Raw genomic sequence first — 21185 nt, 5'->3', positions numbered from 1 at the left:
CTGCCCAGATGTGGAGTACAAAACCCCTAAAATAAACAATTATTTGCAGTCCCTTCGGTACAGGTTTCATTCTAAGAAGTTTTTGATCTGTAGGCATAAGCAAGAGCTTCACATAAAGTTAGGCAGAAAGAAAACAGATAGTCACTTACCACTATGAGCAAGATCTGAAAGAAACCCACATTTCATAGTGTAAAACTTGTAATTCAACCAACAGCCAGTTTCTGGTAGGTTACATCATTGTTGATAAATGACCATTTGAAAGTCTCTACCTGAACATGGCAAGGTTCCAACTAAACCTTGTAGAGAAATGGTATAAACCAGTGGTTCTCAACCTGTGGACCAATCAGCACACAGCTGCAGTCCATGGGACAACCTCAGGGCCATACAGGTCATATTGGCTATGGCCCACATAAAACACTTACCACAGTGGTAAATAGGTAGTGAACCACTGGTATAAACAGCACTGATGAGATCTTGACTACAAACAAATTATCAATTTTACAAAAATACTTGTAATTAGATGAAAATTAAATGAATGCCAGATCCCAATGCCATTTCCTAACTCTGGGACCAGCCACACTTAACATTCATTACATGTATTTGGATATAAACCCAGTCCTGGCTTGCACCTGTGCTCACACTCTAAGGAGATAAACAGGTTGCTCCTTTACTCTTTGGTCAGTTGCTGAGCTCCCAATACAATCCCCTCTCCCCCAAAACCAACAACAACCTATTTTCTCAGCCAGATCTATCAAACAAGTTTATTTAACAGAACATTGCAGGGACTTAGACATTTTAGGCAGTTGCCTACAATCTCTTTGAGAGATCTTACCATATTAAGTTTATGTATCATTATGGAACAGGGATTATATAGAATTCCATGGGGGAGGGTAACCACATCCCTTTAGGAACTATGAACAGCAGGAGGTAATTAGGCAAATTCCCTCACGTTTTAACACCTCCAGAGTGAGGTATCATGCCCTGGGGAGGCTCCCTTTTATTAGTTCAAACTGGATTCTCCAGAGGCCAACAGACAAAGGAATGACTAAAGAGCCTGAGTTTAAACTGACTCAGTCTTTGTTCTGATCCAGCAAAATGAACAGGATCAGACTTGTCCAAGGGGAAGGCCCCAATCCTTAGGGTATGGTTGAAAGGACTGACACCAGCTGGAGCTCTTGGGGAGATGATCTCTGTTAAGCTTATTGGTATCCATTTAAGCTTGTTTATTTTTTTAATGTTCTAATGCGGTTACCTTAAGAATAAATGTACTTGCTTAGAAAGAGCTGTGTGGTAACTTTACTGTGGCAATTACACTATTTATAGCCTGAGGAGGTAGCAAAGTGCAGAAACAGGCCTGTTTAGGCAGTCTGCCTTCCTGGAGCAACTCAGTGCGGGGAAGGAACTATGAAGCCTGGAAAAACCCTGGTCAAGAGGGACAAAGACAAAAGGTGTCCATCCAAGAGAGGTAATGACTGAGGAGCCTAGAGTTGAGCTCTTGTGGGACCATGAGGGGGAATTATAGGTACCAGGACTACTATTTTTTTTTTTTTTTAATTCCTACTTTAGGGAGTGCACAAGTTAGCAAGCAATAAATAAATGGAAACTCATGGTCAAATCAACAAAAGCCACCCTCACCAATCACAGCAAAAAATATGAGCATCATGCATCCCTTTTCCAAAAGAGGTTACTGAAGTTGAAGAAGGTTCAAAAAGACACAGACAGACGGTATGTGGGACATCCCGTTATTGCAATAACAAGAGTGAATTATAGTGGGTGGGTCCTAGGTTGCCTCACAGACTTCCTCTTCACTAAATGTGGTACTTCTGCCTGATAGCCAGGAGCATACACCATTTCCACACACATTTAAGCAATTATATTGCTTAACATACATTTAAGATTTCTAACAATACAAAAATGGAAAAATTAGGAAACGGGATTTTTTATTTATTAGATTAATTTCTCTACTCATGATCTGTGTCAAGCTGCATTTAGATGGTAATTTAAATTCAATTAAAAATGCACAAGACATTTAAAAAGCTTTTCATTAGTTAAGTAAATATTTCTGGATACATAAGAAGTTTGAGAACATATTTTGTATTTAATTTATTAAAGGACGTATTATCTGTAGTCAGTGAATTGACCTGATTGTTTCTGGTCCCTGTACCCTTGAAGATTTTAGAACTAAAAATTTTATTTCAAAGTCTTAGACCTCTTTAATTCAGAGACTGGAGGTGGAAAATAAGCTTTCCTGCTTTTACAGCTTTGAATGAACTAGCTGAATGAACTGAAATAAAGAAAATATTCTTCTGCATGTGCAAAGAGAGGCTACTGCTGTGAAAAACTGGTTTACCACTTCAAACTCTAGTCCCAGATGCTTAACTGTGACTTCCACCAGTTCGGGGATTTGACTTCCTTTAAAAACTTCAGTAGTAAACATGTACTGCTTGAATTATTTCTTATTTAACATATACTATAGGAGGTTTTAGACTTAGCACAGGCTGTTATTTCAAGTTTAAAATTAAACAGATTTGTAAAAAGAAAAAATTTAAATAAATCCAATTTAAACAAATCTAGTTTATTTAAATCAGATTTTAAGCCACCCTAGATAACAGGCCCTCCACAAGGAGTGGTGGTTCAGACATTTCTAGGGCCTGATCTACACAACAGAGAGTTAGTCGACATAAGGCAGCTTACGTTGATCTAGCTCTAGTTGTCTACACTACAATGGCGCTCCTGCCAATACAAGTCGCCCACTACATCAACTTAACTCCACATCCATGCACTTAGGTTGATGTAGTTAGGATGACGCAGTGTCAGCATAGACACTGCGTTACTTACATTCATAGAATCATAGATTATCAGGGTTGGAAGGGACCTCAGGAGGTCATCTAGTCCAAACCCCTGCTCAAAGCAGGACCGATCCCCAATTAAATCATCCCAGCCAGGGCTCTGTCAAGCCTGACCTTAAAAACTTCTAAGGAAGGAGATTCCACCACCTTCCTAGGTAACGCGTTCCTGTGTTTCACCACCCTCCTTGTGAAAAAGCCTTTCCCAATATCCAACCTAAATCTCCCCCACTGCAACTTGAGACCATTACTCCTTGTTCTGTCATCAGCTACCACTGAGAACAGTCTAGATCTTTGGAACCCTCTTTCAGGTAGTTGAAAGCAGCTATCAAATCCCCCCTCATTCTTCTCTTCCGTAGACTAAACATCCCCAGTTCCCTCAGCCTCTCCTCATAACTCATGTGTTCCAGTCCCCTAATCATTTTGGTTGCCCTCTGCTGGGCTCTCTCCAGTTTTTCCACATCCTTCTTGTAGTGTGGGGCCCAAAACTGGACACAGTACTCCAGATGAGGCCTCACCAGCGTCGAATAGAGGGGAACGATCACGTCCCTTGATCTGCTGGCAATGCCCCTAATTATACATCCCAAAATGCCACTGGCCTTCTTGGCAACAAGGGCATGCTGTTGACTCATATCCAGCTTCTCGTCCACTGTAACCCCTAGGCCCTTTTGTGCAGAACTGCTGCCGAGCCATTCGGTCCCTAGTCTGTAGCAGCGCATTGGATTCTTCCGTCCTAAGTGCAGGACTCTCCACTTGTCCTTGTTGAACTTCATCAGATTTCTTTTGGCCCAATCCCCCAATTTGTCTAGGTCCCTCTGTATCCTATCCCTGCCCTCCAACGTATCTACCACTTCTCCCAGTTTAGTATCATCCGCAAATTTGCTGAGAGTGCAATCCACACCATCCTCCAGATCATTAATGAAGATTTTGAACAAAACCGGCCCCAGGACCGACCCCTGGGGCACTCCACTTGACACCGGCTGCCAACTAGACACTGAGCCATTGATCACTATGCCCATTGGCTGACATTGGCATATGGCATATACATTGCCCATTGGCTGACAGCCTGGGGCCCCCTGCCATCTCCCCACAGCCCAGAGTCCTGCTGCCACCTCCTGATGAGGAACTGGCGGGGTGGAGAGCCCAGGTGATGGCCAGGCTTGGGCTCTCCTTCCCCCAATCCCTTACTGGGAGGTGGGCAGGCTTGTGCTCTTCCCCTCCTGCTTTCCACTCTGGACCGTCAGCCCCAGCGTCGGGGCTCCAGGCTGTCATTGCTCCACACGGTCAGTTTCCTCAGTACAAGTACTCCTGAGGACGACGTTCACCACCAACAGAAGGAGCTAGTGTGGCTCTGAAAAACTGCAGTAATTACTGCAATGGCTGTACGTTGATTTAACTTAGGTTGATTTAATTTTGCAGTGTAGACAAAGCCTGAAGTGGGAAGGACAGGAGGATGAATGCTTTTCCACTTACCTGGACAAAAAGTTACTAGTCTTTGCTCTTACACCAAGAAAGGATTAAGCTAGCAAGAAGTGCCCTCTCCATCTTCTAGAGAAGGCTTATCCCACCAGTAGTCTGGTAAAGAAGTTTGTTGATCCTAAGAGCCTCATTCAAATATTGTTCATAACCCTGCACCGCAGAAACCAAAAAATGAAAAAGGTATTCCAAGATGATATACGTGTATTTAATGTTGTAATACTATAGGTATTTGTCATTTGAGAAATAGAATGTGATCATATAATTATGATCTCCTCCCACCCCGCTCTCCTGCTGGTAGTGGCTTGTCTGGAGTGATCACTCTACTTACAATGTGTATGATAATCAAGGTGGGCCATTTCCAGTACAAATCCAGGGTTTAACAAGAACGTCTGAGGAGGGAGAGGGGGTAGGAAAAAACAAGGGGAAAAGAGTGGGGTCTGAGGAGGTATTTTTTCATGCTTTGTGTGTATATAATAAGATCTTCTACACTTTCCACAGTATGCATCCGATGAAGTGAGCTGTAGCTCACGAAAGCTTATGCTCAAATAAATTGGTTAGTCTCTAAGGTGCCACAAGTACTCCTTTTCTTTTTGCGAATACAGACTAACACGGCTGTTCCTCTGAAACCTGTCATATAATTATGATAGCCTTTACACATGCAAAAAGGGGCAGAGTTAAAGCTGTGTCCAATCTTAGCTTTGGCATCTCCTAATCCAAGTGCTCAATTGTGACATTAACATTCTATTAGTGTATGTGTGGAATTACAGTTAAGTTTGTGACTAGTTCTTCACTGCAAGTTATTAGGGGCAATACAGGAGTAACTGGGTGAAATTATATGATCTATGTTATATGTGAAATCAGACTATGAAATGATCTAATGGTCTCTTACCTTAAAATTTAAACAAATCAGTGACTGAAAAGCCCTATTTTGAACCCCTTTCCCTGGTTCCTAGCCCACAAAAAACACTGCCAAAACTCAGCACTAATCCACCTGACATTTGCCAAGTACTCCTCTGCCAACTGAGATATTGGAAATTTTAAGGAGGAAGGAGGGAAACAAGACTATACATATACATTTTTAGAATGCCACTTAAAAGTGGTTTTTGCCTAAAAATTCAAAGTTTTATTTAGTTGACGTGAACAAGAATTGGGATATACTGACTATTTTTTGAAAGCCTGGATTAAAAAAAACAAAACCAAAAAACCCATAAAGAAAGTTGCACTAATCAGTTTCAAAGCAATTTAAGTGACTTTGTGTATGTAATATCCCCAATAGCTGGGATGCAGAGTAAGAACCAAGGGGTGAGGGAAGTCTTGATAAAGTTATAAAAGCTTTTAAAATGTGTTTAGTTGTGATTATTTTTACTTCATAAACCACAGTAGTCAGACACTGAGTCAGCTTCATGGGGCCCTTGAAGTTTAGTAACTACACAATGGCCAACCTCCCACTGATTCCAAGGGGAGTTACACTCCGGATTGTGGGGGATAAGCAGTCTTAAGTTTCCACAGACCATAAATGGAATTTGCCTTATCCCTAGAATGAGATTAACACCCTGATCTAGACATACATTTCAACATTTTTGGTTATCAGATTCATAGACAAATGGAGAAGGGGGTGGGGGAGGAAGGGGTCATTTCATGCAACCTCTGTGACAAGCAAATTCAGGGACCTCCTAAAATCTTAAGTAGTTCCCTAGTCTTGCCATAAATCCTGCTAAGGGGGAGTGGCATTTCACCTGTATCAGGATATTGTGTGTTTTGAATGACATTTTGGTTAGAAATTTGCAGATATCAAGTTTGTTTCTCCAGTCATTACACCCAATTAAATTAAAAATTTCAGTAAGTATTAGTTAGTATTTATACAACTTTTCATCCAAAGGTCTCCAAGTACTTTACAAACATCAATCCTCATAATAACCTTGTGAGTTAAGCAAGAGGAAGCAGAAGACAAAGGTTGAAGTGACTTACTCAAAGGTCAGACAACATGTCAAAGTCAGACATGAGTTTAGAATTCAAGAGGTTCCTAGCATCAGGAACAATTCAGTAGACAATCAGCAGAGCTTCCCGGTGGAATTAAATGAAAAAAATGGTTTTGGATGTGGTGTGAAGCTTTTTTTTTTTTAAATAAATGAAACATGAAATAAATAGGGCAAAACTCAGATTGTAAAAACTCTTTAGATTAGGGACAGTCCGTCCTGTGTTTCTACAGGGCCTCGCACAACGGGAACCTAGTCTATGACGGGAGTTCTAGGTGTTGCAATAAATAAAATTATACATCACTTTCAAATGCTCCTACGCTGGAATATACCAAACCACAACAACATTAATGGGCTCTAAAGGTACTAAAAAAGTTGCACTGATCTAACTAGATAGATTTTTAATTTAGTTAAACCAGTGCAAATCCCTAATGTAAGTGCACTTAAAATCAGTTTAACCCAATCTTAAGTCAACCAAACTTGCATCTTCAACTACACTGCTGCTTACCTCTTTCCTGTACTTCCTTTTCTCTAACTACACTGTGCCATCAGTTTAATTATTACAAGTACCAAACATAGTACAGTAAGTTGGCAAAAGAAAGAAGGGGGACAAATGGTAAACTAGTTGCTGAAATAGTCTGTTCCCAGGTCATTAAAGGCATTTAAAAAAAAAATCTAGGAAGACGACCCTGAACTGGACAGAGTTGAGGGTGTAGAAGTGATGTACTTTTCCTCTCTCTCACACACACGTTCATCCCACCCAGAAGGCAAGCTGCTGTGTGCTGGACAAGTTAGAACTTCAGATTGGCCTTTAAGTGCACAGTGTAGAGGGAACTGTTGTGCGTTAGTCTAGAAGTAATGAATTAACGTATTACTGTTGCTAGGTCCTCATCCCAGAGAAATGGTTGAAGTCTTCTGCCTATCTGGAGGTGCAATATACATTATTAACACTACCTAGTTCACAAAAAGAGTCAAGTCTCATACTCAATTCCAGATAACTGAAGCACCAATGGCAAAATTCAGCCAGTAAGAACCAAAAATAAGCAGACATCCTGACTTTAAAAATACACATCTCCTAGCAGAGCTAGAGCAGTAAAGATGGAAGACCGGATTAAAAAAAAATTGAGCACAAAGACAAAAGTTGATTTTCTTACAGTTGTGCAGCTTAAATTGACACTAGTTGACATTAAAAATTGACACTTATGACATGGTCATGGAATATCTCTCAGATAGTAGAGGACTTCAGGAAACTCAGAAGCATGTTGAAGACAAGCATCCAAGCAATCTTCTCTGAGATCCTTCCTGTCCCATGAACAAGACAGACAGAAGACTGAGGAAGTGAACCACTGGATAGGTAAGTGGTGTACGATGGAGGGTTTTGGTTTTGCAGAACATTGGTCCACCTTCTATGGGGAGAAGGGACTATACAGTCTGGATGACCTCTGCCTCAGTAGAAAGGGGATCAATCTTCTTGGGGACAAGCTGGCTTGAGTAGTCAGGAGGGGGCTAAGCTAATAAAAGGGAAGGATAAAGAGAGGGAAGATATGAGCACTCAGCAAAAAAATTAATCAAGGAACCAAAAGGGCATGGAGACATTCACTAGCCTTGAATTGCCTATGCACCAATGCTAGGTGTCTGGGTAACAAGAACTGGAATTGCTCATTTATGCACATAAATTCAATCTAGTTGGTATTACTGAAGCCCAGTGAAATGATTTGCACAATGGAACATCAACACCAATTATTATAACCTAGTCAGGAAGGATCAAGTGGGCAAAAGGGGAGAGGGAGGGGCACTGTCAAAAACGGCATTACCTGTTTCAGAGTCACTGATAACTCAGAAGAAAATGATCCTTAATTCTTACAGATCGATGTTTTTATAGATTAAGCACAAGATGGGCTATTAGTTGGTGTCTTGTACAGACCATCATATCACACTAGGGAACATGATGACTACTTCCTTATATAGCTATCTATAATGTGCAGAAAAAAAAGTGCTGTGTGATCATGGGGGGGACTTTAATTGCAGTGACATATGCTGGAGGTCTCGTGCTGCCAGTATTATATCATCCTTGGAATTTGTACAAATTATAGATGACAGTCTCCTAACTCAAGAAGTGTTGCAACCAATCAGAAGAACGTGTATGATAATTGGGAATCATTTAAGAGCAGCTTACTCGATGCCCAAAAAGCCACAATTGAAGAAGGCGGCTCTGCTGGTTAGAGGGGAAGTGAAGGCATATATATATATATATATATTATATATGGAAAAAAGGGGCGGTTGATAGTAATGAACATAAATCAGAAGTTAGGAATTGTAGAAAATTAATAAGGGATGCAAAGGAGCACAAGGGGAAATCTCTGGCCAGCAGAGTTAAGGACAATAAGGAGGAGTTTTCTAAATATACGAGGAACAAAAAAAAGATACCGATGTGAGGATCTGGTCCATTACCAGAATGAAATGGTGGAATCATCAGAAATAATGCAGAAAAAGTTCAATATTTCAGTTCTGTATTTGGAGAAAATACAGATTAACACTTTTTATTCCACTGAAGTGTACAACAAACAGCAGCTACTAAAGTTAAACTTATCAGCAGTATGCATCCGATGAAGTGAGCTGTAGCTCACGAAAGCTTATGCTCAAATAAATTTGTTAGTCTCTATTGTGCCACAAGTACTCCTTTTCTTTTTGCGAATACAGACTAACACGGCTGCTACTCTGAAAAAAAGATCTCAAAGTGTAATTGAGAATCATCATTAAGAGGGTATGTTTCCAGTGGGGACAAACAGGGAGTGGTTCTTGGCCCTGCGCTAGTTAACATTTGTAGTATTGACCTGGAAGAAAACAAAACCATCACTCAAATCTGCAGATGACAAAATGGGGGGGGAGGGGAGGAGAGTAGTACATAAAGAGGACTGGTCACGGATTCAGAGTGAACTAGGTTGCTTGGCAACCTAGGCATGAGCAAACAAAATGCATTTTAACTAAGACTGTCAAATAATTGCAGTTAACTCATGCGATGAACTCAAATTAATCACAATTAATCACAGTTTTAATCGCACTGTTAAACAGTAGAATACCAATTGAAATTTAAATATTTTGGATGTTTTTCTACATTGTCATAAATATATTGTATTCTGTGTTGTAATTGAAATCAAAGTGTATACTATTTTTGATTAAACATTTGCACTGTAAAAATGATAAAGACAGTATTTTTCAATTCACCTCATACAAGTACCATAGTGCAATCTGTCATGAAAGTGCAACTTACAAATGTAGATTTTTTTTTGTTACATAACTGCACTCAAAAAAAACCAAAAAAAAAATGTAGAACTTCAGTGCCTACAAGTCCACTCAGTCCTACATCTTGTTCAGCCAATCACTAAGACAAACAAGTTTGTTTACATTTACGGGAGATAATACTACCTGCTGCATATTTATAATGTCATGTGAAAGTGGGAACAGGTGTTCACATGGCACTTTTGTAGCCATCATTGCAAGGTATTTATGTGCCAGATATGCTAAACATTCATATGCTCCTTCATGCTTCAATGACCATTCTAGAGGACATGCTTCCATGCTGATGACGCTCGTTAAAAAGTAAATGTGTTAATTAAATTTGAGACTGAACTCCTTGGGGGAGAATTGTATGTCTCCTGCTCTGTGTTTTACCCACATTCTGCCATATATTTCATGTTATAGCAGACTCAGATGATGACCCAGCACATGTTGTTTGCTTTAAGAACACTTTCACTGCAGATGTGACAAAATGCAAAGAAGGTACCAATGCGATATTTCTAAAGATAGCTACAGCACTCAAGGTTTAAGAATCTGAAGTGCCTTCCAAAATCTGAGAGGGACGAAATGTGGAGCATGTTTTCAGAAGTCTTAAAAGAGCAACACTCTGAAGCGGAAACTACAGAACCCAAACCACCAAAAAAGAAAATCAACCTTCTGCTGGTGGCATCTGACTCAGATAATGAAAATAAGCATGCCTCAGTCCACACTGCTTTGCATCATTATCGAGCAGAACTGTCAACAGCATGGACACATGACCTTCTGGAATGGGGACTGAAGCATGAAGGGACATATGAATCTTTAGTGCATCTAGCATGTAAATGTCTTGCAAGGCTGCCATGGGAGTGCCTGTTCTCACTTTCAGGTGACATTGTAAACAAGAAGCAGGCAGCAGCATCTCCTGCAAATGTAAACAAACTTGGTTTGTCTGAGCTAGGGGTTGGCAACCTTTCAAAGAAGAAGAGCCATTTTTTTTGTTTTTGTCTTTGACCAAAATATTTCAAGATCCGACAAAGGGGTATTCACTCACGAAAGCTTATGCTCCAATACGTCTGTTAGTCTATAAGGTGCCACAGACTCTCTGCCGCTATCACACCCAAAGCTACTTGTAAAGTTAGAATTTATCAACTAATAATAATTGAACATATTAAAGTTATTACTACTCACCAATACTTTTAATGCAACTAGAATCTAGGTCAAGGATCGGCAACCTTTGGCACACAGCCTGCCAGGGTAAGCCCCTGGTGGGCCAGGCCAGTTTGTTTACCTGCCACGTCTGCAGGTTTGGCAGATCGCCGCGGATTATCGCTCCAAGCTAACAGGGGCTGTAGGAAGCAGTGCAGGATGTGCTGGCTGCCATTTCCTGCAGCCCCCATTGGCCTGGAACAGCCAGTGGGAGCCACGGTCGGCCGAACCTGCAGATGCAGCAGATAAACAAACCGGCCCGACCCGCCGGGGCTTACCCTGGCAGGCCACGTGCCAAAGGTTGCCAATCCCCAATCTAGAGGCTTCAGCGAGGACTGTACCAGACTGCCCACAGCCTGCGTATGTAGCCATGGTGTTAAACCATGCTGGGTCCATGCTGGGTTCATGCTGTTGCATCTTTACCGATATCTTTAGCCAGGGTAGCTAGAGTAAAGCTAGCAGAGCTGCAATCACGCTTCTGATTGCAATGCAGGCACACCCCCTGCATTTGCACAGCACCTAGCACAAAGACGACGTGATCTCAGTTGGGGACTACTGATGTTCATGACATACAAATAAGTTTGAACCCATCACTCCTGCAAATACTTGCATTCAGATTTGGGTTTGTTCAAATACATTTGCTACAGGGCCTGAAGCGACCTGGCAGTCCCTCAAATGAGGCTCTGAATAAGGCCAGTATCCTGGCAGGGGGTCACAGTAATGCGATGTCACTATACCATGTGTGTGCTCCCTGAGGGCTGAGTGGTCTCTGCATTTCTGAATCATGGGGTGCCAGGAGCATTGCGTACCTGAGACAGCACAGCAACTACATCCGTGCTGCAGTGCTTATGTGAACCTCACCCTGGCTTTGTATCAGACTCCGAATCCCCTGCATGCAAACCTCCCACCACCTGCTGGGTGCCAGTCTTCCTGGATTACAAAGCAGGGGATTGGGGTGCAGGGGGTGTGAGGGAACCAGCCAATGGGAGCTGCAGGGGTGTTGCCTGCAGGCACGGGCAGTGCACGGAGACCCGCTGCCCCCATTCCCACCAAGGCGTGCTCAGAGATGTGCCAGCAGCCAGCTACTTCCAGGAACAGCATGGGGCCAGGGCAGTCAGGCAGCCTGCCTGCCAAGCCCAGTTGCACTTCCAAACGGGAGCCACCTGTGGTAAACACCTCCTGGCCAGACCCCCCACTTCACACGCCCTCAAAAAATGGCTGCCCTCAAGGGGGCAGCCAAAGAGCCGCATACAGCTCCAGAGCCGTAAGTTGACGACCCCTGGTCTGAGCAATTGACTGTACAAGAAGTAGGAGTGAGGGACTTGTAGTCTCTGAAGTTTTTTATTGTTTTATTTTTGAGTGCAGGTTTTTTTTGGTACATAACTCTACATTTGAGAGTTCAACTTTAATGATAAAAAGATTCCATTACAGTACTTTTATTAGCTGAATTAACATACTATTTCTTCTCTTTTTTACGGTGCAAATATTTGTAATAAAAAATATAAAGTGAGCACTGTACACTTTGTACTCTGTGTTGTAACTGAAATCAATATTTTAAATAGTAGAAAACATCCAAAAATACTTAATAAATGGCATTCTATTACTATTTAACAGCACAATTAATTGCTATTAATTTTTTTAATAGCTTGATAGCCGTAGTTTTAAAATGGTTAAATGTCAGCTATATATTCAGGAACAAAGAACGTAGGCCATACTTACAGGATGGGGGACTATCTGGGAAGCAGTGATTCTGAGAAAGATTTGGGGGTGGGCTTCCAGTGTGATGCTGTGACCAAAACAACTAATGCAATCTTGGGATGCATAAACAGGGGAATCCAGAGATGTTATTTTACCTCTATCGCTGGCACTGGTGCGACCACTACTGGAATACTGAGTTCAGTTCTGGTGCACACAATTCAAGGAGGATGTTGATAAACTGGAGCAGGTTTAGAGCCACAAGAATGAGTAAAGGATTTGAAAACAAGCCTTATAGTGACAAACTAAATAGACTGAGCTTTTTGAGGCTAACCAATCATTGGCCATGAGAAGGTCCATTTTGGTCAACTTCACAGTCACAGGATTTAGTAATTTTAGAATAGTAACTTTCATGATTTCAGCTATTTAAATCTGAAATTTCACAGTGTGTAATTGTAGGGGTCCTGACCCAAAAAGGAGTTGGGGGGTACAAGTTTAGAGAGAGGGGGGTGTCGCAGTACCGCTACCCTTACTTCTGCGCTGCTGCTGGTGGCGGCGCTGCCTTCAGAGCTGGGCAGCTGGAGAGCGGTGGCTGCTGGCCGGGAGCCCAGTTCTGAAGGCAGCACCATGGTCCAGCAGGAGCACAGAAATAAGGATGGCGCGGTATGGTATTGTCACCCTTACTTCTGTGCTTCTGCCTGCAGAGCTGGGCCCTCAGTCAGCAGCTGCCACTCTCCAGCCGCCCAGCTCTGAAGGCAGAAGCGCAAAAGTAAGGATGGCATAATAGGGTATTGCCACCCTTATTTCTTCAGAGCTGGGTGGCTGGAGAGCAATGGCTGTTGGCCATGCCCAACTCTGAAGGCAGCACCCTACCATCAGCAATGCAGAAGTAAGGGTGGCAATACCACGACCCCCCCCTAAAAATAACCTTATGACCCTCCTGCAACTCCCTTTTGGGATAGGGCCCCCAATTTGAGAAACACCGATCTCCCCGTGAAATCTATATAGTATAGGGTAAAAGCACACAGAAGACCTGATTTCAGAATGGGAGATCAGATTTCATGGTCCGTGACACGTTTTTCATGGCCATGAATTTGATAGGGCCCTAGTAATCACAGAATAGAGTAATCAAGGGTTGCAAGGGACCTCAGGTGGTCATCTAGTCCAAACCCTTGCTCAAAGCAGGACAAACACCAACTAAATCATCCCAGCCAGGGCTTTGTCAAGCCTGACCTTAAAAACCTCTAAGGAAGGAAATTCCACCACCTCCCTAAGTAACCCATTCCAGTGCTTCACCACCCTCTTAGTGAAAAAGGTTTTCCTAATATTCAACCTAAACCTCCCGCACAGCAACTTGAGACCATTACTCCTTGTTCTGTCATCTGCTACCACTGAGAACAGTCTAGATCCATCCTCTTTGGAACCCCCTTTCAGGTAGCTGAAAGCAGCTATCAAATTTCCCCTCATTCTTCTCTTCTGCAGACTAAATAATCCCAGTTCCCTCAGCTTCTCCTCATAAGTCATGTGCTCCAGCCCCCTAATCATTTTTGTTACCCTCCGCTGGACTCTTTCCAATTTGTCCACATCCTTTCTGTAGTCGGGGGGGAGGGGGAACCAAAACTGGACACAGTACTCCAGATGAGGCCTCACCAATGCCGAATGGAGCGAAATGATCACATCCCTTGATCAACTGGCAGTGCTCCTATTTATACAGCCCAAAATGCCGTTAGCCTTCTTGGCAACAAGGGCACACTGTTGACTCATATTCAGCTTCTCGTCCACCATAACCCCTAGGTCCTTTTCCGCAGAACTGCTGCCTAGCCACTCGGTCCCTAGTCTGTAGCGGTGCATGGGATTCTTCCGTCCTAAGTGCAGGACTCTGCACTTGTCCTTGTTGAACCTCATCAGATTTCTTTTGGCCCAATCCTCTCATTTGTCTAGGTCCCTCTGTATCCTATCCCTACCCTCCAGCGTATCTACCTCTCCTCCCAGTTTAGTGTCACCTGCAAGATAATACAGAAATTCAGACTAGACGATCACAGTGATCCCTTCTGGCTTTGGAATCCATCAATAAATTTTGTTAGCATCTTTTAATTTTTTGCCTGTGGTATTTTGAACTCTCTAAACAATATCAGAGCACATTTCCCATTAGGGCTTGCAGAAATAAAGCTTGTTGCACAAAGATTTGGCATCCCTATATGTTAAATTATTTGTATTATTTAAAGTGGTTTATTATGAATAAACCTACCTTTACTACTACTGCTCCTACTACTAAAGCTTCAGTTATACTGGTCGTAATTCCAAAAAAGCTAGAGGCAAATATTTCTCTAGCTCTAGATACCGTTTCTTAACAAAGGTCAGCAATTTTTCCTTCCTGCAGCCTGCAAAATTTTTATTTAAAAGTGAACTTTTTCTGTAACAATTGATTTTCTTGTTAGAAGACAACTGACAGAGTTTGCAGTTTTCAGGTACAGTGAATCACCTCAAAGACCATTTAGGGGATATTATGAAACATTGAAGGACAACTATTAATGTATTTGACTCTAAACAGACCAATGAACCCACCTGCTATATCTTCCATTTATAACTCAAAGCAAAAGGTTTCTGCTTTTTAAAAAAAGCCCACACTGCAAGCTAATTTGCTAATAGAAAAATCCAAACTGTTTCAGCTTTGTGTATTATTCACCAACGAGAGACTTATTTCAAAGTCCTTCACTGGCAATTTTAATTCTGTTCTGCCACATGCAGACATCAGCTTGTTCTTCCCCAGATAGAGCATAACAGACAAAGCTAGAGCAGTGCTGACAGTGGACAAAGTTTCATTTTGATCCATAAAAAAACAGATTTGACCAAAGATGCATAACATGACACTAAAGTTTATTATACAGATATACTCTAAGAAAGTCTAGTCCTCCAGAGCAGCTTTCTGACCATAACCACACTTTCACCCTCCAAGTACAAAAACAACAAATTACCTGAGGACAGATTTCAGCCATCTCTTTCCATATCTACTACAGTCATTAAAAAACAGCCACATCCACATACACAAGATGGCCAATTCTTTTGTGTGAGGGAACACCAAAACGGTGAGCTGGCTGTAGCAACAGTTCATGCTCAAGTTTCTCAGCCATTTTCAAATTCTGAACAGTTGGTTTATGCAGTAATTTCACATAAAACATTGCTGTTTTTCTCTTGGCCACTAGAAAGATCATCAGGGTGGTGAAGAGAGAAAAGCCCAATTTAAAATTCTTCCACTGGCTAATGATTTTTCTTAAAGCTGCTGAATACCATTTTTGCTAACAGAAAAAGCTACTGAAGTCAAGATTTTACAAAGGAAGTTCTAGAGCAGTAAATATTTTAACAGTTGAAGAGTGAGATTCTGAAGTTTAAAGAAAAAAAAAAGGAGTCCTTGTGGCATCTTAGAAACTAAAATTTATTTGGGCATAAGCTTTCGTGGGCTAGAACCCACTTCATTGGATGCATGGCTTGAAAAATACAGTACACAGGTATAAATATACAGCATATGAAAAGATGGGAGTTGTCTTACCAAGTGGGGGGTCAGGGCTAACGAGACCAATTCAGTTAGGGTCAATGTGGCCCATTTCCAACAGTTGACAAGAAGTGGTGAATATCAACAGAGGGGAAATTATTTTTTGTAGTGACCCAGCCACACCATCAGGGGCTTGTTCACCTGCACATCTACCAATGTGATATGTGCCATCATGTGCCAACAATGCCCCTCTGCCATGTATATTGGCCAAACTGGACAGTCTCTACACAAAAGAATAAATGGACACAAATCAGACATCAAGATTTGTAACATTCAAAAACCAGTTGGAGAACACTTCAATCTCCCTGGACACTCAACAACAGACTTAAAAGTGGCCATTCTTCAACAAAAAGAAAAACTTCAAAAACAGATTTCAACAAGAAACTGCAGAATTAGTTTGCAAACTTGACACCATCAAATTAGGCCTGAATAAGGACTAGGAAAATAATTTCCCCTCTGTTGATATTCACCCCTTCTTGTCAACTGTTGGGAATGGGCCACATCTACCCTAACTGAATTGGTCTCGTTAGCACTGACCCCTCAACTTGGTAAGACAACTCATCTTTTCATATGCTGTATATTTATAACTGCTTACTGTATTTTTCATATCATGCATCCGATTAAGTGGTTTATAGCCCCCGAAAGCTTATGCCCAAATAAATTTGTTAGTCTCTAAGGTGCCACAAGGACTCCTCGTTGTTTTTGCTGATACAGACTAACACAGCTACCCCTCTGAAACCTGAAGTTTTTGAGCCTCATTAGGTCTACTAAGAGCCACTCCAACATGTGAGTTGGGAGGATTATTAGTACGTATCTTTCGTTAGCAAATTGTATCTGTAAAACTAAAATTAGAGTTAAATTATATCATAAAGATGCACCAGAAGATAAATATCAGGTCCCTTTCAGAGAAAGTGGTTAGCATATTCTTTCTCCTTGACAGAGAGTAAAATTAAAAAATCCTTCCTGAAATACAATCATCTCCTTCCTGCTCAGATCACCGAATATATGGCTGCTGGAACAGTGGTAGAAAAACTCAAAAAGCCAGTGCACAGATAAAAATAAGGGAAAGTCAGAAGACCAGTAAAAAATTCACTCAGACACCAATAATTTCTTCAGTGCCTGCACAACTCCCTGATATATAGTTCCACAAGCGAGTGGAGATAGTGGGTAAGACCAACTTCAGTCTTATTACTTTTGGGGACACAGCTTGGGCAGCAGCCCCATCTCTTTCCAGGTCAGAATCATGAGCCACTATAGGATTCCTTCTCTGGTATCAATGATCCCATAGCTAGAAGGGGAACAGCACAACAGATTTTTTTACTGCTGGGCCAAGAGATAAATTAATAATAAAAAAATATCTAAGCAACATCAGTGCGTTTCCAGCACCATATGGCACATAGAAGACATGGTCCCCCCCCCCCCCCCAAGGAATTTAGACGCGCAGCCACATAGAACAGGGTTCCCCCTCACTAAACAGTGTTAGAAAGTACTTTACAATAGACATACAAAAGCACAGTCCCTCCCTGAAAATTTAAAGTCTAATTTAAGTTCAGATATTTCTAAACAGTGTAGATTTTTTTTAAACAAGATCCATGTAATGTTGTGTACTTTCATCTACTTAATCGAATTATTATTGAGGGGAAAAGAATAAGACAGCTGTCAAGCTTTAAAGTCTTAGGATACCGAGCCATGTGGAAAGCTGATGAGATTTAGTACCAGACATGGCAGCTTAGCATAATTTGGAAGTCAATCAATTGTGCTTTAAAGGAGGCAGGGAAGAAGAAAGTTTTTCCAACTATTTGGCAGCTCTTAAAATGAGTGGGTCATATAGTGCAATATATATTAACTTTAATGTAAAGTAAGAGACACAGTAAACTGCTGCTAATGGGAAAAAATGAGTTTTTTCCCCGGCAAGCCAAATATATATGCATGGCCACCAATGAAAAGAACAAGTGCTTGTCTATATAACAAGTTCCAGCATGGCAAGCCCGTGTGTGAATCTACAGCACACTAGCTTGCCGCACACTAACTCACTGTGAGGACACTTTTCAGAGTAGCAGCCGTGTTAGTCTGTATTCGCAAAAAGAAAAGGCGTACTTGTGGCACCTTAGAGATTAACAAATCTATTTGAACATAAGCTTTCATGAGCTACAGCCCACTTCATCTTTGCCATTTCAGAGAGCCATTTCAGCTCTCTAGCTCATGAAAGCTTATGCTCAAACAAATTTGTTAATCTCTAAGGTGCCACAAGTACTCCTTTTCTTTTTGTGAGGACACTGTTACAGCATAGAGAGTCCTGGATTACCACTAGGAGTACTGCTATTTGCAACCGTCCTACAATACACATCAGCTTCAAATCCTCAGGAAGATTTTCACCAGAGAAAACACACACATTCTACTCCAGTTCCAAAATCAACTACACACCTAGATGTCATCAACCCTCAGCTTGTTCTCCTAGAATATCACACTGTTCCAACTCAACTGGTGGAAGCAATAGCGAGAGTGCTATTGTTGCCAGTGTCACAGACCAGCTCGGAGCTGGGGCCAGCAGTCAGTCTGCACTAGTGCAATCATCATTGCTACTGCCAGCGAAGATGTGACAATGAGATATTTGTGTTAACAGACACACACCCTTAAAACTCCAGAGCATCCACCACCAATATTTTTGGATGAGAGCACAAAGCCATTTCAGCTCTCTAAAGAGAAATCCCTAATCCTAAAAACTTCTGCAGATGTTCAGCAACCGGCTTCAAAGAATTTTATGAAGTTAATTTATTAATTTCATGCTGGGATTAAATATCTACTGAGCAATCCCAGTTTAAAGCTGTCCAGTAGTTAGAAAGTTGCAGTTCTATTGGGATAGCAATAGAGTAATTTCTGCTTATTAAAGCAACTCTCCAGTTAAGGTGGAGAAGAGTTTTCTATTCTAACCTCCATGTTCACTTAGCAATTTTTGAGCAACATTTGAGCTGAAGTTTCTTGTGCTTGGTCTCAACCCAAAGCTAGTTTTTTGGAAAAATTAAACTTATGCTAACCTGTTGTTTCTAAGGCTATGTCTACACTGGCAATTGAAAGACAAAAGTTTTGTTGTTCAGAGGTGTTAACGCCTCCCACCCCCGGAAAGACAAGCGCCAGTGTGAACAGTGCGATGTTGGCAGGAGCATTCCTTGGGGGCGGAAGTTTTTTGTTGGCAGGAGAGCCGACAAACAGCGGCTACACTGCCCAACTTTTAGCGGCACGGATGCAGCAAGCAACGTAGCCATGTCGCTAAAAGCTGTGTAGTGTAGACGGAGCCTTACGTAGCCAAGCATTACACTCACATTTTTAAGTGCTTAAAAACCGAGAGACACACAGAGCCTAAGAACAGAAAAAATTGCGTTCACACCTTTTTCCTCTACTTCCAAACGCTCAGCTAGGAGCATGGTCTTCACCACATTAAAAAAACTGGGTTTTCGAAGGTGCTTGGAAAACCCTTCGGGAGGGACACAGGCGCTCTGTGCATCAAGCCCGGGCCGCCACCAGCCCCCCGACTATTGCAAGCCAAAGCGGACACGCTCCGGCCACCCCCGGCAGCGGGGGAGGAAGAGACGGGCCGCGGGGCAGGGGATGGACAAGCGCTCGACAGACCCATTCGACCTGCGCCGAGCGCCCGGCCCGGCTTGCAGCGCCCACGGCCTGCGGCAGATCCCACACGCGCCCCGGCTGCCAAGCCCGGGGGGCTCCGGCTCTCGGCGCGGGATACGCCGCCCCTGGAGCGCCGCAGGCCCCGCTGCCCGCCCCCCTCAGAACATGCCCCGCGGCCCCGACCCGCTGCCCGGCGGCCATCGCGGGCAGCGAGCCCAGGCAGCGGGCGGAAGGGGCCGCTCCCGGGCCTGCCGCCAGGGCGAGGGCGGGAGCGGCGCGGAGGGGGGCCCAAGGCGGGGGCGGGGGCGGCCGCGGCACGGGGCAGCGCCCCCCGCCCGCGGTACCTTTGAAGAGATAGTCGTACTCGTCGTCCCGGGTGCCCATGGCGATGGCGGCGGGGCCGGTCCTCTGGCTGCCAGGCACCGACGCGGAGCGGTGCGGGTGGGGAGAACCGCTCCCGCCGCCGCCTATCAGCGGCCGCCAAGGACGCCGGAGGGCGGGCACGGCGCGAGCTCCGCAGATACCACCCAATGGGAGACTGCGTCCTGAGGACCGACAGGCCGCCGAACCAATCATTTCAGGCCGGGGCGGAGCCTAGCTGAGCAGGGCAGGAGCGCTGTGGTGTGAGGGGAGCCCTGCGTCGGCCCTGCTGCAGCCCGCGCCCCGAGCCGGCAGCGGCCCCCGGGACACCGGGACACGGCCTGTGGCCACTGCCCGCTGCGGGCCGGGCCGGGCCGGGCCATTACAGAGGGATCGCTCGTTGCCTTACGTCATGTGCTGAGCCCGCAGGAGCGCTGCAGCGGGGCCCTCGCAGCCGGCACCGACCGCCCAGCCCACCCCGGGCAGGCCCCGAGGGCACCCGGCTGGTCCCCCCCCGCCCCCGGCAGGGCTGAGAGGACACGCGGCCCCCACCCCCACCCCGGGCAGGCCCCGAGGGCACCCGGCTGGTCCCCCCCTCCCCCGGCAGTGCTGAGAGGACACGCGGCCCCCACCCCCACCCCGGGCAGGCCCCGAGGGCTCCCGGCTGGTCCCCCCCCCGCCCCGGGCAGTGCTGAGAGGACACGCGGCCCCCCCACCCCCACCCCGGGCAGGCCCCGAGGGCACCGGGCTGGTCCCCCCCCTCCCCCGGCAGTGCTGAGAGGACACGCGGCCCCCACCCCGGGCAGGCCCCGAGGGCACCCGGCTGGTCCCCCCCCCGCAGTGCTGAGAGGACATGCGGCCCCAAGCTCCACCCCGGGCAGGCCCTGAGGGCACCGGGCTGGTCCCCCCCTCCGCCCCGGGCAGTGCTGAGAGGACACGCGGCCCCCACCCCGGGCAGGCCCCGAGGGCACCCGGCTGGTTCCCCTCTCCCCCGGCAGTGCTGAGAGGACACGCGGCCCCCACCCCGGGCAGGCCCCGAGGGCACCCGGCTGGTTCCCCTCTCCCTCGGCAGGGCTGAGAGGACGCGCGGCCCCCACCCCCACCCCGGGCAGGCCCCGAGGGCACCCGGCTGGTCCCCCCCGGCCCCGGGCAGGGCTGAGAGGACACGCGGCC

At 44.6% G+C, this 21185-nt stretch overlaps 1 protein-coding gene across 1 annotated transcript in view; it reads right to left on the bottom strand.

The window, feature by feature from the left end:
* The window catches only part of RAB11B (RAB11B, member RAS oncogene family), a 31312-nt gene extending 11153 nt beyond the window's left edge, over positions 1-20159 (bottom strand). Inside the window, exon 1 of the mRNA XM_048831159.2 lies at positions 19997-20159. Within this exon, the coding sequence (XP_048687116.1) occupies positions 19997-20036 (40 nt within the window). The 5' untranslated portion in view covers positions 20037-20159. The remainder of the gene's footprint in view (positions 1-19996) is intronic.
* Between the last annotated feature and the right edge of the window lie 1026 nt (positions 20160-21185).

Source organism: Caretta caretta, chromosome 25, assembly GCF_965140235.1.
Source record: "Caretta caretta isolate rCarCar2 chromosome 25, rCarCar1.hap1, whole genome shotgun sequence".
In the NCBI taxonomy this organism is placed as follows: Eukaryota; Metazoa; Chordata; order Testudines; family Cheloniidae; genus Caretta; species Caretta caretta.
Note: the sequence above shows the minus strand (reverse complement) of the source record. Positions and strands in the feature narration are given on the sequence as shown.